The sequence below is a fragment of the Anas platyrhynchos genome, chromosome 7 (assembly GCF_047663525.1).
Source record: "Anas platyrhynchos isolate ZD024472 breed Pekin duck chromosome 7, IASCAAS_PekinDuck_T2T, whole genome shotgun sequence".
In the NCBI taxonomy this organism is placed as follows: domain Eukaryota; kingdom Metazoa; phylum Chordata; class Aves; order Anseriformes; family Anatidae; genus Anas; species Anas platyrhynchos.
In genome coordinates, this window is record NC_092593.1 from 32671654 (window position 1) to 32688030 (window position 16377).

A 16377-nucleotide genomic window follows, 5' to 3' on the forward strand; every position below is an offset into this window, starting at 1 on the left:
TGCTAGTACAGGATTGAAAGGTTCCTGATGACTTCAGTAAGCTTCTGGATCAGGTCCAAAGTGGAAACTCACTTAATAGATTCTCAGCAGTATTCAGTGATGAATAAAAGTTTAATCCGAGGCAAGGTCAGGTTACTGAGGTCAGAAGAGCTTCAGGAAGGGCTGTGTGGCGTCGTACCCAATGCTTGTGTTAGCTTTCTCAGTTCATCACTTCAGGTCTGGTTCCCTGTAAGGGGCTTTGCTCCAGCAGCACCCATGTTATAGCCGTTGGGACATGCGGTGCTGTAAGGCTCCTGCACTTCAGGAGGGAGGAAGGAGCATGGCTGAGCTCTGGCCATGGAATTGCAGGATGAGATCTCCTTCGCTCACCGTCAGAACTGGCGTGGGACTGGCTGGGTGTTTTCTCAGGTAACAAAAGATGCAGTGAGAGTATGTGCCAGTCCTTCCACCGCTTTCACTTCCTTGCACAGTGGTTAGTGGTTAGCCATGAAATGGAAGGTGTGAATTCCTCTCCCTCCTCAGTGCAAGATTACCAGGTAGTTTGTAAAAGTTTAGAAAAGGTACTGTTGCTAACTCTTCCTCCCCCATATGTATTTGCAATGCAGGCACTTTCAGTTTCCTTTTGTCTTGAGGGACTAAGCCTGTCAGCACGTGGAAGGACGATGCAGAGCATCTCCTCCACGAGGCTCCTTCAGAAGCAGAACCACAACCACAGGCAGCTAGAGACTCTGCAGTCAGAAAAGTCAAGGTCCTGTGAGTTTAGCTGTCACTGTGGAGAGGTGGCTGCACAGAGCAAATTTCCTTCACGGTGATTTTGGACATGAAGACTGCACAGTCTTTTAGGGGGAAGGATGGGTTTTGGATCACTTTCCTGCCAAGGCACTGAGTTTATTGCCCCATTGTTCAGGTGAAATTGAACACAAGATGAGATGGATATTTGCTCAGCCTTTTCTCATCCTATGGGAGGAATGAGCGGGTCTTATGGAGAATGTACAGAGCAACAGCAATGGGCGGTGAAATTGTTCCTTGCTCCTCCACACTTCATCTTTTTTGGTTTTACAATGTGCCAGCCATTATTTGTAGCACACAGGGATTTAGGGTATAAAGCACTTAGATAAGTACCCATACGTTTGCTACCCGTTCTGGCTATATATCTGGACTTTTTTACAGGCATGGTTTCAAACTTAGTAAAGCATAGAAGCTCTCCAAAGGCAAGATGGACCCTTCTCTTCAGTGGTTGTCGAAGGGTAAAGAAATGAAAGGAAGCCACATTTCTAATCTCCCTGTTTTCTTTCATTCCCAAAGGTGGTCGATGCCACAAATCCTGCACAGGCCGATGCTGGGGACCCACAGAAAATCACTGCCAGACCTGTAAGTATGCAAGACCCTGAGAAACAAAGGACTGAAAAATGATGTAACAGGGATCCTACTTTTTTTTATTACTATTATTGTGAAGAGATACTATACATTTTCTTTTTAGTGCAGTTCTGAAACATTTCAAGGTTTTTTCTGTATATTTTTGCCAACTGATGATCTTGTTTTTTTCCCCCCATGTGAATTTATGTTTTTCTTTCCTCCCTTGTGCTTTCTAAAAATGCTTAAGCTAACTTGAATTTTCTTTTCACTTCGTGGCGGCAACATGGAGCATGGCTCCTGAGAATATTGATGGTTATTTTGGAATACACTGAAATGAATACTGCAGGAATAGAAAAGTCTACAAGGCGGATTTGGAGATGTTTAATGATGGCCTGATGCTGCAAAGTTCCTAATGCCAGAGTACTCTGTTTATTTCAGTGGGAGCCTGGGAGTATTAATTATCTTGCAGAATTGTTCTCTTTATAATAACTCAGAACGTAGTTGAGTTATACTGAAAGAGAATAATGATTTTTTGTGAAGGAAGTAGCAAGTGAAGGGTTGTTCACAATGTCTGTCTGTCCTCTTGAATTTAGACAGCATTAAAATGAATAAGAAAAAGAACTATATTGAGATTCTTTGTGTGCTTTCAGCTCCTCCAGACAGGCACTAAGGAGTTAGAAGTGCAGTTACAATATTAGCAAATAGAAAAGAGGAGAAAATTGAGAGCTGTCTTTTCCTACGTGTTTCTTCCTTTTTCCTCTTGCAGCATTAGAGCTATCCTTTACATTTTCCTTCTTTGAAATTCAGGATGGTGAAAATTGGTTGGGTTTACTGGAGTCTCTCCCCCCAGGAAATGAAATGGTTGCTGAGACCTTCACACCCCTGAGTTAGCACTGCTCTGGCTTGTGCTCATTTTCTTGGCTGTGTTGTAGCTGGGATTTAACTGATACCAAGCAGATGTACCAGCTAACTCTCTGAACTTATGATAGCCCAACATTAGCCATCTTTTTCATTGGAAATATTGGAAACAGAGCAACAATGCCTTTTTCCCCCACTATTCAGAGGAAGAAATTGTGGGAAACCAGAAACAGCAGAGAGCTTGACATAAACATTTTAGGGTTTACCACGATGAGGAAATCCAATCTGACCTCCTGCCCGTGACAAAGCACAGGGTGCGGGTGACAGAGCTGCGGTGCTTGCTGAGGCTCTGCCCCCCTGCGCTCCTTTGCATTCAGGTACATCAGCTGATGTTGCTGGCAAAGCTGATGACAATTATAGCTCTGCTAAAGCTAACATGTTCTTATATTGCTCTTTCATATTGAACTTTATCTGCGGGTGTGATTAAAAGTGCTTCAGGACAGGTTGCAGGAATAACTGTATAATGAAGTGTATTCTTGTTTGTCTGAATTGAGCTAGTACCTCTCCTTTCTTTCTAGCAGTCTATGAATGCTGCAAAGAATTCAGTGGTGAGAAAACCTCCTTACAGCAAGGTTATGTACTGAAGCACATAGAGGAAAGGGACGGAAATCTAGTTGGCTGGAATTATTTTATATCATGGCCAGATTAGAATTAATTAATGATGGTTCTTAGGTCTGTTTGTCCATCTCTGTAAGGACCTGAGTAATTCTTCCCAAGTTGGACAGACTTATTTGGGCCTTATGTGGTTATCTCACTAGGGAATAGTGCAAAACCTTGGCGATTCTGCTGGATAAGGATGATCTGATCCTGGCTCAAGCCTTGGTTCGTGCAGGCTGAGGCTCCAGCCGTATGCAGTGTTGGACAGCCCAGCTGGACTCCGCGTGGCTGCAGAAGCCCACGTGGCAGGATCAGCTCACATGGCCTCAACCTCCCCAGAGCGCTGCTCTCAGATAACCAAACTGATTTGGTGGATTAATGTAATAATACCAGAGAGAGCAAAACTTATCTGCAGTGTTGCAAAGTCAGAAGCTTAGCAGAGCTGCACAGTAGCTTTGCTCCCAGAGTGACAGCTCTCACTTTCTTCACAGTGACTGCCCTCTCATATCCAAACAGTGGGGACAGGCTAAGGCATGACCATGGATTAATAAACTATCAAAGACATATGTTATCTAAGTTCCAGGGAGATGCACGGATCACACATTCCTAATTTGAAATAGCTACTTACAGCCTTTTACCTTGAAACACACTGTCAGTATAGTTCCCGCAGCAATTGTCAGGGACAGGAGTTAATTTTAGGTTGTGTGCTTTCCTTTTGCCTACCTGACCTTGTGCTGCCTTGGGTAAAGAGCAGGATTTAATAAAAAGAGTGAATATTGGGCTAGCAATGAGCATTTCTTCATCACATTTCCACAAAACTTGTTTTTCTAAAAAACATTAAAGCAAAGAATTAGAATATGAGTAGGAAATCAAAACATAAAAATCCAAGTGGTGTTAAACTTTTGCTGCCTTCATTTCTGACTTGTTCTGCCCTGGCTTTCAGTCTAATTAATGTGATTTTTAGACACAAGCTGGAGACAGGAAGAACAGTATTGCAAACAGCCTATACCTTCACCTATTCACCTTGAGGATGGGCAGCCTTCAAACACCTGCAGGAAAAGACTTTGGCCTTATTACTTCCCAGCATCAAAAAGTTTTGTTCGTAGAACCAGAAGGAACATAAGCATGTTTGTATTTAATAATTTCATTTTTTTATCCAGTCACTGAAGCAAAAAATTCTGATGAGCCCCCCTCCCAAGATAAGATTTAAATTATTTTCCTAGGAAAGGGATAAAAAATGAAAGATCTTAATCCGTGTCTTTCATTTCAAATTACATATGGAAAAAAAACAGAGATCGTTTTGTTTTTGCATGAGTATTATCTACCTGTCTTCTTATGTTGCCTTCCAGCTATGTCTCTCTGTATGTATAACTCTGTCTGAAACACCACCTGCATCTAACTCTATCCTAACATCTCTCTAAATGTGACAAGAAAATTTATGCATTTAGGAAGGCAATTAATGGGAAAATTTAAATAAGCTGTTCCATTAGGATTTAGAACAGAGATAATTTCAGGATACTGTATTATGCAGCTAACAACCCATTTTTCTTTTACAGTTAAAATATTAGTAAATATTAATATGAAACAAAAGCTAGAGAGTGTTCTTTGTTTTAGTGTCAGGAAAGGCTAACGTGGAATAGCTCTTAAAAAGAATGTTTTTCAGAGTATTGGGCACACCCACTATGTAAACCACTTTTAAAAATAAGCACAAGAACAAAAGCTTTTGGAAGTTACTAGTCAAATTTGAAAATCTGTGGTTAGACTGTTACTGCTTTTGCTGTTGATGTCTCTGATAAGGGTTTTTTTCTTTTTCATATGAAAAGAAATTGAAAGCTTTATAAATTGACTGCATTATTTTATTAAAATGACAGATTATGCACTTTGTCCTAGAGGAATGAAACTGAAAGAGAGCAATTTAAATTAAAACTACAGGGAGGCAAAAAAAGGGAAATAACCTTTAAATCAGGCCCCAAACCTAAGCATTCAGCAAACATAAAACACCGTGTGACTGTGTACATGTACAGGAGATTGGCCTGAGCATTACTGTATTTATACAGTCTTTCTGCAGCTGATGTTTCTGAGAAAAAGAAGGTGCCGAGGCAGGAATTACCCAATTAGAGCAGCAAAAGGCAAGCGGGAGCCTGGTGGGGGAGATGGAAAGAGCTGAACCAGCAGCTTAGATCAATCAGGGTAACCCAGCATTTTTGCTTGGAGCCAGCATCTTTAATTAAAATCCTTGTATTTCACTAATAACTTTGCATGTTCATAAGAGTTTTTCATTGATTTCAGTTACTTTCCATTTTTTCCTTCATAGATTTATAGTGCCCTGACATAATTAAAGATGAAGGGAAACAATAAGAGAGACTGATTAATTGAACACACACACTTGAAGTGTCCATTCCACCCCATGCCCAGCACAACTTTTTGCTACTGTAGTGAAACACCGGTGAAGATTGGCAGTCAGCATTCTGTTCTTCTCTTCAGAAACCAGCCCCAATGCATGGCACATTTTGTCATGATAGGTCTTGAGCTGCAGCTCTACAGTAAATTGTCTGTGTTTGGAGGCAGTTTTTGGGGAAAGGTTGCCATTGTTTTAAATGTGTGCAGCAAAGTTCATTTTCTGCAGGGTTACACTGAACAATCAGATTATTATTATTATTATGACATAGTATTGCCTTGTAGTTGTTTTATTTTGGGGAACACCCTTTGCTGTGAACTGTCTTGAGTGAGTCCTTCAAAAAATTCAGAGCTAAGGTTGTGTTTTTTTTCTGTCTTTGTATGTTGCCACTGAAGATGCCCTATGGCTCCTTCTCCAAAAGATAAATAAGGTGTGCTGTGGCCTTTTCCTATAATGAAATGTTGGCAGTTCTGTTGGCACTGTTTGCTTTCCCAGTCAAATAAACATGAAATAAACAATTAGGGAGAAGCAGCAACAAGCCTTCACAACTATATATTTTGCAAACCACTTTATATCTTTGCAGTGTTAAGGAAAACTCAAAACGTGCCCTATCCTGAACAGCTTGCTAGAGGCTGCGTTAAACCAGTGCCTGCTCACACGCAGAGGAGCAGAGTTCATGAGGGCACTCTGCTCCTGTCCTGTGCTGGAAAGGGGCTGTGCTCCACCACATCAGTCTTTGTGCTCCTCCTCTTCTTTTTAGAAGGAAACATGTTCTGGAATAAATTGTAGTCTCTTAAAATGCTAAGGACTGTAAATAAATAAATAAATAAATAAATAAAACAGTATCTGGAAATTTACACGTGACAGAAGACTTACGGGGGGCTCTCGAAGAGGGTGAATAGTTTAGGTGAGCCTAGACTAGTAGGTTAAAAACTGCTGAAAAGGTGCCAGTAAATTGCTTAAATCTATTGCTGTTACTGGAGATCACTTCCTACTGCTGTTTAAACTACGCAGCCTTGGGAAGCGCTGGGACCTGTGGCACAGCTTGATGGAATCGTGAAATCCTTTAAAATGCAGATCTGGGCTTGCTCAATGTAGGAGCCAGTGAGCTGACGAGTAGTCTAGATACACTGCATGGCATGGTAACAGGACACCTGGCATGGCCAAGGTGGGGATTCACCTCCTCCCGGCCTGTTTTGGGGTGATGCTGCAGATTCCTGGCACTATCTGTAGCTGACAGGGTGGCACTTGCAGCAGCCCTTGGAGAAGCCAGCCGAGAGGCTGTCTGCTCAGGGAAGCAATGGCTGCGGAGTCCTGGTGGGCATCCCAACAGCAGCTGCACTCAGGGGAAGAAATTATAACTGAGCTAATTAGGTATTCAAAATAATTTTTTACACAGAGGTACCATACACCAAAACTTTCCAGATTTAAACAAAACATTAAATTGCAGTGGAGCAGCAGTGAGGAAAGCAGCCGTGCCGTGCCACGATGTCCTCTCCTTTCCAACTGGGGGGACCCTGGGACCCAAACAGTCTCTAGCAAACACGGCTCTGTGTTAAGTCAGGAGGCTTCACCTCCCTTCGAAGTTAAGACAAATAGAGCCTAATCCAGTCTAAACCCAAATGCAATAGACCAGGTTCTGAACTAACTGTCTGAACAATGTGCAGACGCTGACTTACTGAGTCCTTAGTTTTCATGAGGAGAGTCTGTGTCTGTCCTGGTTACCTTATGATACTGTTTCATATCAGTCCTAACATTGTATCAGTACAGTTATTAAGTAAAAGCCTTCAATCTGTTTCTTTAGTAATGTTGGCAGTCAGTGCATTTACAAAAAATTCCCTTACTTTTAAAATCTTACTATGTGAGGCATAGAAGTGTCTTCTAGTGCAGTCTCTGGTATCAGCAAGTTGGAATTACTCTTAAAGTGCATTACTTTATTCTGTAGACTATAAATGATGACTTCTCTTCCGTTATTTACATTTTTAATCTCCTAAATAAATACTGTGTATATTAAGAAGCTTTGGTGGTACCTTAAGTACTTCCAGCAAGTGGTGGAGGGAATTCAGTTTGGAAGCATTAATAAAAAGGAATCACCGATGCATCACGTTAGAATGGAGCAAGAAGTTGGACGAAATTTTGTGTTCTTTGGCCTCTTGAAAAGTGTTTTCCATAGAGAACTAGTGAAATGCTTTTAACAAAATAATTGGTTAAGTTTAATTACAGAAGTGTAACTTCCTTGCTCCTTATCAAAAGAGCTGACAGCACAGCTTCCTCAACCTTCTTTAGGTTGGTATAGTCCTGCAGAAACTTTTCATTCCCTTTCCTGTAAAATAAAAACTGAAGATAAAGATGGCTGAGGGGAGGAAGTTACTCCACTTGCTGACCATTCTTTGTCCAAGACTAAGCCCTGAGGTACAGCAGTGTGGTTCCACTTAGATTGCTGCACCTGCCAGTTGGTAGACTATAGTTGTTTACCTGTGAGTGAAGGCTGGATTGTGTTACTAGAAAAAGATGAGTGGTATTTCCAAATATGTTCCAGTCTGAAGGTTGTATTCTGTTCTCATTGCCAATTTGTTCAAATTGATTGCCATCAAGAACAGCTTTTGGCTCAGAGATTGCTAGCCTCATTGAATTTCTACATGCTTTTTACTCAGTGTTGCAGTTTTTCATGGGGAAAAACTCATGTGGAACTGGTGAGCTCTTCTGTTATTATTATTATTTTTCTCTCCATAGCTGTCCATCAGCTATTTATTAAGCTCCAGTCATTTGAAAATAGTATTCTACATTATGTTCCAAGGGTGAAAATAAACACTGTAAAAAAAATCTTCCTTTGCAGTCTTCTGGCAACGGTACATTCTTGAAGAAGGTATTGTAAAGGTATAATGGAGGAAAACAGTTACTACTGCCATTGAAAAAAATTGCCTTAAAGCTTGTATTTTTTTTCAGTACGGCGTTGTTCTGCTTGTTTTCCTCAGTGTGCAGCTGAAAAGCTGTCTCCTTGGTTCTGATGCTGACACGATAATTTTTCCTTTCTCCTCCTAGTAACCAAGACAGTGTGTGCAGAGCAGTGTGATGGACGGTGCTATGGGCCCTACGTCAGCGACTGCTGCCACCGGGAATGCGCTGGAGGCTGTTCCGGACCTAAAGACACTGATTGCTTTGTATGTGTGAGACTTCCCATTTTTCTTGTTTCTGGCAGTCACAGTGAAAGTTCTTAATGCTTTAATCCATGAAATTCACAGTTCTGCCCCTTATAATGTATTGCATGCACACTCCCAGATTTTGACTGTGAACTCTAGCATTTAATATTTTTCACGTTATATTAGCATCACTTATCTACTTAATATTCCCCATTAAAAGATTTATGAGATTTGTAAATATAGATTGGGAAACATTAATATGCTAATCTCTGTGATTTTTATCTTTTGCTTTCCTAAAATTAACTTTTAGAGGTGATAGGGAATTTTTAGAAGTATTTATCATTACATTTGAGCATAGCTTTTATTGCTGCTCGGTGTGCTTTTTATTTGAAAGTCAAGACTACAATTTAGCTTCTTTGTGAAAGATGTTCCCTATTACTGCCAGGCTTGATTTAAACTCAGTTTTTTTTTACTAGCCATACTGGGAAGAAAAGCAGTTCCCAAAATACTCTACCCCAATGTATGTATTCTACTACATGTGCTTAAGATTAAAAAGAAAAAATAAAAGGCTATTTTTTCCTTAAAAAACAAGCATTCTGTACATACAGGCCTTTAGCCATATTTATTTTGTTTACCATTTGTATTTGTAGTAGTGTCAGCAGCTTCAGCTCCCCACACTGATCTCAAAAAACATGCAGCTCATCTCTGTGTTACAGAGGCAAGTTTTGCTCATGTTTTCAGGGGTAGCAAACCTAGGTCTGAAGAAGCCAAGAACTAGAATGGGTTCAGAGAAGTGGATCTTTGGAAGTACCCAAGTGATTGAGGAGACAAACATCTACATCTACCAGCTTGGGTGGGCTCCTTCTAAAATCTGCCAGATAGGGCTGGGAGGAGAGATCATATGGTTTGGACAATTGCAAATGTTTTGCTACTCTAGGCAAGAGGATCGCAGCGAACAGGCAAAAATGAATCTTCTTCTATCTGTAACTCAAACTTTCTCACTATTCTGATACCGTTTGATAGTGGTAGGTGCTGTGCTCCCAAAACACGTTCTCAATGGTATTCTTTTACTGCTGAGGAAATGCAGTGATGGCCTTCAGTCACTGTCAAGTCTGTAATTGGGACTTTACCATATGTAATCAGTGTGTGTTGTAGGCTTGATTCAAAGCTTTTTGGAACTTCTGTAATGGTTTGGAGAAGAGATATGAAAACAACATCCTGCCCATGTCATCATATAACGTCAATACATGTATGTAAAGGAAAGAGGTAAAAATGCAGCTACTGCTTCCATAATGACAGCTGAGGAGCATTTCCAGTGCTGAAGTGTTGAACCCACAGCTTGTGTGTCCATGTTCTATAATACCCCAGCAGAAAAGGAAATGAATTAGATTTCCTGAACAGTGGCAGCTGTGGAAATGTGTATGCTAAAAATCACGCTAGTGTGTTTGTTCTGCTCCTGCAGAGAAGTACCCAGGGCATCAGTCTCATAAGCTCCTGGCCCCAGAGCAATGTAAACGAAATTCAGCAGGGGTCTTTCAAGACTAGCCATTACTTGCTTACACCACACTGGGTGAAAAGTGGAACCCTTTAGGCAGTGAAAGCTGTGCTTAGTTGTCAGTTGAAGGATACAACTCATTTAACTTGTTTTTCCCTATGTACATACTTTCATTCACATATTAGCAACATCTAGCACCACATCCTAGAAGTTTATGTTAATTGTAAAGCAATTACAAATGTGTATGAAATATTATGGTCATGAATTAAAAGTTCTCCAGTCTTCCACGTGGGCTTTTCCGGAGAAGTGCCATCTCTGTGAAGAGCACTGACGTGCTTGGCTTTTTGCATTTGCTACACCATCATCAGAGGATTGTCATGTACTTGACAAAGCACTTCCTAAGTCAACATGGATGTAAAGTAAGTTGAGGAAACAAACTAAAATAATATTTATTAATAGGCAAAAGCACAGCTTATGAAACGTTAAAAATCCTTCAGTGTATGGCAGCTTGTAACAGCATCCTGTTTTAAATGTGGCTTTATTATTTCTAAATAAAATTATCTTCCTCCTCCATATGCTGCGATGCGATCATTTGGATATTCAGTTATATAAAAGCAAGACAATAATCATCCAACATAACTGCAAGCAAACATGCTAAAACAACGTTTTAGACATGTTTTTCTATCTTGTATTCAAAACCTAACTGGATCTAAAACTTGAAATGCATAGCAGGGCCTGGCTAAATACTCAGAAATCCCTATTCATAGAGTGGACTTCCTGTCTGGTTCTTGATGAGGAAGAAACTGACTGTGTTTATCATAGTTCTGGTTCTCTGAGGAACTACTATTTTTTTGAATACAACTTTTAATGAACCAGCAAAGACAGGACTGGTTTGGCCTACCTGCAAGCTCCTGAGGACAGTGGAAGTTCATATTCAGGCTAGGATGGTGCCTTCATCATGGAACTCCCTATTTGTCCCGTTCTTCAGCAGTGTGTGTCCTTCTCTTTTGTTACTTTGCTAGCCTTAACTTCCTGAAATCTCCTGACCTGACAGGTAACCTCTGTCATGACCTGAATGGAGATAAGCTGAAGAACAGGGGAATTTTTTCACTTTTCTTTAACTTCCAGCCTTTGGTGGGGTGGGAGGGTCTCACTGGTGTGCTTGCTGCCTCTTTAAAGATTCAGGTTCACCTTGGTATTTCTGACGACCAGGAAAATTCCCAGATTCATCCCCAGACTGAAATTTCTAAGGCAGTGTGGCTGCTAGAGACTGGTAAGTGGGGAGGCAGAATCCAGTAGCAGTGGTTGCTTAAAATGCTAGTGGGATGCAAGCCAGGCTACAGCTTTCATATTCATATGAGATTTGACACTAGACATTTGCAGTTTGCTTTGTGATTGCTACTCCCAACAGGTTTTTTTTAAGCTGTGGTTAAAACCATAGATACGATTCACGGTGATAAGGAATGTCAAAATCAGTGGTGTGTGTGTTTGTTTTTTTCTTTTTTTTTTTTGTTTTTTTTTAAATATTACTAATTATCAACCTTTCACAGTCAATTATTTTCCTTGCATACCATTACTCTTTTTATCCACACGCTTGCCTCTTCATTTGTCAGGGCCCTGTCCTCTGTCAGCTGTGGGTGGCTGAGCTTGAATGCTAAGTGATACAAAGTCCTATTTTCCTTTCCCAGTGTGTGAAGCAACTGACCTTGTTAAACTTGCCACTTAGGGAAATGACCCCCTCCTGTGCTAGCTCAAAAGAAGTTCTTATCCCTCTTGCTTTCTAATTGGGAATTTCAGTTTTCAGCTGGACTATGGACTCATGCTGTAAGAAATCAAAAGGTTGGACCTCTAAGGAAAAGCCATTAGCATTTGTTTAGACTGACTAAGATAAATAGCTGTTCACTCTTGGCAGTTTTAGAATGTCCCATCGAGTTGTGAATTAGTTGATTAGTAGTAGTAACAATAGTTATGAAACAAATTACGGTTCCGTTATGTTTCTGTAGGAAGTGCTGTAACAGGCAGCAGTGTTTCAAATTAAGGGGTCTCTGTGAGCCCTCCTTTATGTGCCATGTATTTGCCAAGGTCCTAGCAAGAAATCTAAGTAGACAAAACGGGGGTTAGAAAAACATGCGTCTTAATTCTCACTGTCGCAACACTTCTGAGTAATCAGGACTGTTAAGCTAAAAAAACAAAACGAACCACAACCAACTATATGATTTAATCAAGGTGATTTTTTTCTTCTCTCTTGCTTTGCAGGCCTGCATGAATTTCAATGACAGTGGTGCATGTGTGACGCAGTGCCCGCAGACATTTGTGTACAATCCCACCACCTTCCAACTGGAACATAATCACAATGCCAAGTACACGTATGGGGCTTTTTGCGTCAAGAAATGCCCACGTAAGTGCTGTGTTATCTGCCTTTTCCTCCAGGGATGGAAAATTTTGAGTTGCATTTCAAGAACCTCGCAAAACAATGAGAGAATGAGAGCTAAGTGAATAGTCTTAAATAGCTCTGCGTGTGCATGCAGTCTTTAGTAACTCAGTCACATGTTAACTGAAGACAGAGATGTTCTGTGTTGCTGACACTTTCCAAGTGTCTTATACTAGAGTGATTTTTTATTTTTTTTTTAAGAAAGGGAATTCACTGAGTTTCTGTCTGCATGACTATTTGTTATAGTCATGAAGACAGAACTATTTGTTATAGTCATGGTTTTGATTAGCCCTTGTATGTTTAGAAATGAAGTGTTAAAATAGTGCCAAATGCTGTATTTATTAGTGGGATTGTAAAAGTGTAGAAATCACAGTTTCAGAAAAATAACTAGTCCACCACCAGTACTACCTGGTAGCAAATGCTTTCATGATGCTGATGCCCTCTTCTTGGAATGATGATGGACTGACATCAAGTTACCATAAACATTTTCTGCAGTTCTTCCCAGTGAGGAAGAAGACATGCTATACTAACAATGCCACAAGTAAAATTACAGTAGCAAGGAGGAGGGGGGTGTTTAAAAAAAATAATATCCATGCATGTGAAAAACACATGCTTCTGAATTGCAAGCCAGATGACAAGTCCCAAATACTTACAGAGTTGATTGATACAGTCTGATATAGACATTTTAGTTAGAAAAATAAGGGAGACAGTGTTCTTGCTCTCCCTTTAATTTCCACCATGATTTCTAGTTGTGGTGTGCATTGCTTATGTGTAATTTATCTGTGAGAAAAATGGGTGATATATAAAAAAAAATAGTGTCATAATTCAACACAAAGCTAAGTCCAAACTTCGAATCTCTGTGACAAAGTTCTCACTGACAGTAGGGTAAGACTAGGACTGTCAAGGCTTAATTCTGTCTCTAATAATAGTGTTGAACTTCTAAGCAAGCCAAATTTATATTTATTTTTAACAACACTGGTATATCTTGTACTACTTAAGGGATGTGATCCTTTGTCTAAATACGTCATTGAACTTTCTGACTTATTTTTCCCTCTTGACATTAAGCTTTCAATCAAGTAGGATCAGTCTAAAGCCCCTTTGGCAGTTGTTTGACAAGGCAAAATTGAAATAGTTGTCATTGTCCCATGGAGTGTTACCCCAGACAAATAAATATACTTGTGTGTGTGTGAAAGAGGGCAGAGCATCTTGTTTTATTTCTCTCCAATTCCCATAACTTCTTTTTTTTTCTTTTTTTTTTTTTCCACAGATGATAATAAAACCAAATTGGGGGGAGGGGGAGTGGACAGGGGGGTATTATGAACTGACAGTTCATAGATTTTCGTGAGTGACCAAAGCCATGCCTAACTTCCTTATTTAGATGCTTTTGAAAACACTGAATATTAAACGTTGGTGTTTATGTGGAAGTGCTGAGGTAAATAAGAATATGTATTGACATAGTAGAGTCCAAACCCGTATGTTCCAGTATTGTTTAGCCCAGTGGTTCACTTTCTACCAATATCTTTCTTTTTTCTGCTCAGACAACTTCGTGGTCGATTCCAGTTCTTGTGTTCGTGCGTGTCCGAGCTCTAAGATGGAGGTTGAAGAAAATGGTATTAAGATGTGCAAGCCCTGCACTGACATTTGTCCTAAAGGTAGGCAGTAATTTGGTATAAATTTTCTTGAATGTAGTCTATACTCTAGTAGACCAAAGCAGGGTGTTAGTTTGGGATGAAATATGTATGAGTATGCTGTAGAATACTTGATATTAATAGCCTTTGGATATCCACAAAACTTTGAACTGTGTAGGCTATGTGTGAAATGTGTTCCTAAATACAACGGAATGAAAATTTATTCAGTTATAATGGTAATATAACTAAGCCAATTACTTTTGCTTAGATAAAAATGAGGGGGATTTCTTCATTGGTTTTAGAGAAATCTGAAGGAATTCTTTATTATATCATTTTAATGACTTGTATTTCCTGGAGGAGTTTCGGAGCTCTCCTTTTGTCATCCCAAAGGAGGCTACACTAAAATTTTGCCTTCGGTGTATGGTGTGTCTCCCACTTGTCACTACAGCATTAGGTTTCCATTTACTTTGTCTGTTCTCTAAAAATATCTCTGTTTTCCCAGAATATCTATGTTTACCCAGAACATCTATGTTTTTCCCATATCTTTCTTCTCCCGGAAAACAGAAGACTGTTTTCTAGTCTTTCGAGAGGACTAGAAGTTTTTCAGTGACAGGTGTCAGTCCTTATCAGTACTACAGATTACTTTGCTGTCCTGAGCTCTAGGGGAGGCTTTCTGCTCCCTGCTTGAATGTCTCAGGAGCAAAACACCATCACTTTTCCCGCATGGGCTTATGCTGTTTTTCAGTCCTAGTGGAAGCCCTGTCTGAAAAGGAATTCACAATGAAGCTATGAAAACCCTGTAAATCAGCAGTCACTCCACATGGCTGAGACAGACAAACACAGATATTTCTGCCAAGGCTGGGGAATTACACACTGAATTCTAAGTGTGTGTAGTGTTCTATCCTTCAACCTAATTGCAGTAAACAGATCCACCCCCGCCCCCCTCCAGAAAGGTCCATGTTCATGCACGTCAGTACATATGTATTGTTCTTGCCAAGCTCTTAGCCTTGCTTAATGGGACAGAGGAAAGCTATTACATGTGTGTAAAAGGTTCAGGTGTGGTGTTAATAGTTGCCATTTGAAGACTTCATTAGAGAGATAGATGCATTATCTTACAGAAGTTGTAAAGGTTTTATTCTTTCGTGCATCACGTGTCCCAGAAAATGTAATTGAATTACCTTTGAAGGCCAGACAGAGATCTGTCACACAGTACCAAAATTTCTTCAGGCCTCTTAATTTATTTAATGAGCTGATGAGGAAAGAACTTTTCATACTTCCTGTATAAGGCGCTTTCTAGCGTGTGAATGGTGAAATTCCCAGGTCCGTCAGAGCCATGGGACCCGCTGAGCTAGCAGTGTGGGACCCCTTCCATTTGCAGTGAGTAGCGTGCAGATAGACCACCCAGCCAGCTGCTCTAAGCCAAGTCCTCATGCCTCTGTTCACAGAGGGCTCAAGAGGGAGTTTTTGGGGTTCATACTGGCCTTGAGAGCACTGTGAAACAAGGTGTTTGCCGGGATGCCCTTCTGTGGCAGGTACTTAGACTTATTGTTTTGAATGGGCACATGGTTTGGGGGAATATGGGTGGAGTACCATTTTGACACATCTCTTCAGCTTTATCTCTGAAAGAAACGAGGACTCGCATTTACAAGACCAATGTGTTCTGGGTCAGTAATCGTTTTTCCTAGTTGTTGACACCAACTCCTTTTTTTGGCAGCATGTGATGGCATTGGAACAGGGAGTTTAGTGTCAGCTCAGACGGTGGATTCCAGCAATATTGACAAGTTCATAAACTGTACCAAGATCAATGGCAACCTTATCTTCCTCGTTACTGGGATTCACGGGTAAGTGACAAAATGGAAAGATGTTATGGCATGGTGCCAGCCGAAACCAGGAGCGTACACCTCTTACTTATGGCTGCAGGCTTCTTGTGCTGAACAGCAGATCCAGGGTAAATAAGTTTTCTGACTTAGTTAGGAAGGGAACTGTTAATGGCGTTCTTATGATTCAACCTATAGGAAGAGAAAGGATGAAGTAGATGGCACTAGAAGGAGAAAAGCCTACTGTGATCTTTGGGTACCATAAATTGTCAGAGCCTGGCTGGTGGTTGTTGCTCATGTATGAAAAAACAGTCAATTGGTTTAAATTACATATATGAAAGGTTTGATTGCAGAGATGTGCAAAACTCAGGGGTACTTAACTATGGTGTTTCGGTTTAAATATCTTTGTATGTTGAGTAAGTCTTAATTACAGGTCATGTGGAGGTACAGAACCATTATTTGGAAGTCTCACCAGTGTCTCTTTTGGAAAGAAAGAGCCCAGCCGAATACCCAGCCTCTTGCTGTTTATAGTTTGCACTTTGTGTCATTGTATCAGAAGTGAATGCATGGTACAAATTCTGAAAGGATGGGATGTGT

The 16377-nt window shown here is 40.4% G+C and overlaps 1 protein-coding gene across 7 annotated transcripts in view; it reads left to right on the forward strand.

Moving 5' to 3' along the window:
* Positions 1–16377, forward strand: part of ERBB4 (erb-b2 receptor tyrosine kinase 4) — a 564466-nt gene that overhangs the window by 388776 nt on the left and 159313 nt on the right. For all 7 annotated transcript variants that reach the window (XM_072040464.1, XM_072040460.1, XM_072040461.1 and 4 more), the window contains exons 5-9: positions 1306–1371; positions 8312–8430; positions 12161–12302; positions 13874–13987; positions 15678–15804. In XM_072040464.1, the coding sequence (XP_071896565.1) occupies positions 1306–1371; positions 8312–8430; positions 12161–12302; positions 13874–13987; positions 15678–15804 (568 nt within the window). The remainder of the gene's footprint in view (positions 1–1305; positions 1372–8311; positions 8431–12160; positions 12303–13873; positions 13988–15677; positions 15805–16377) is intronic.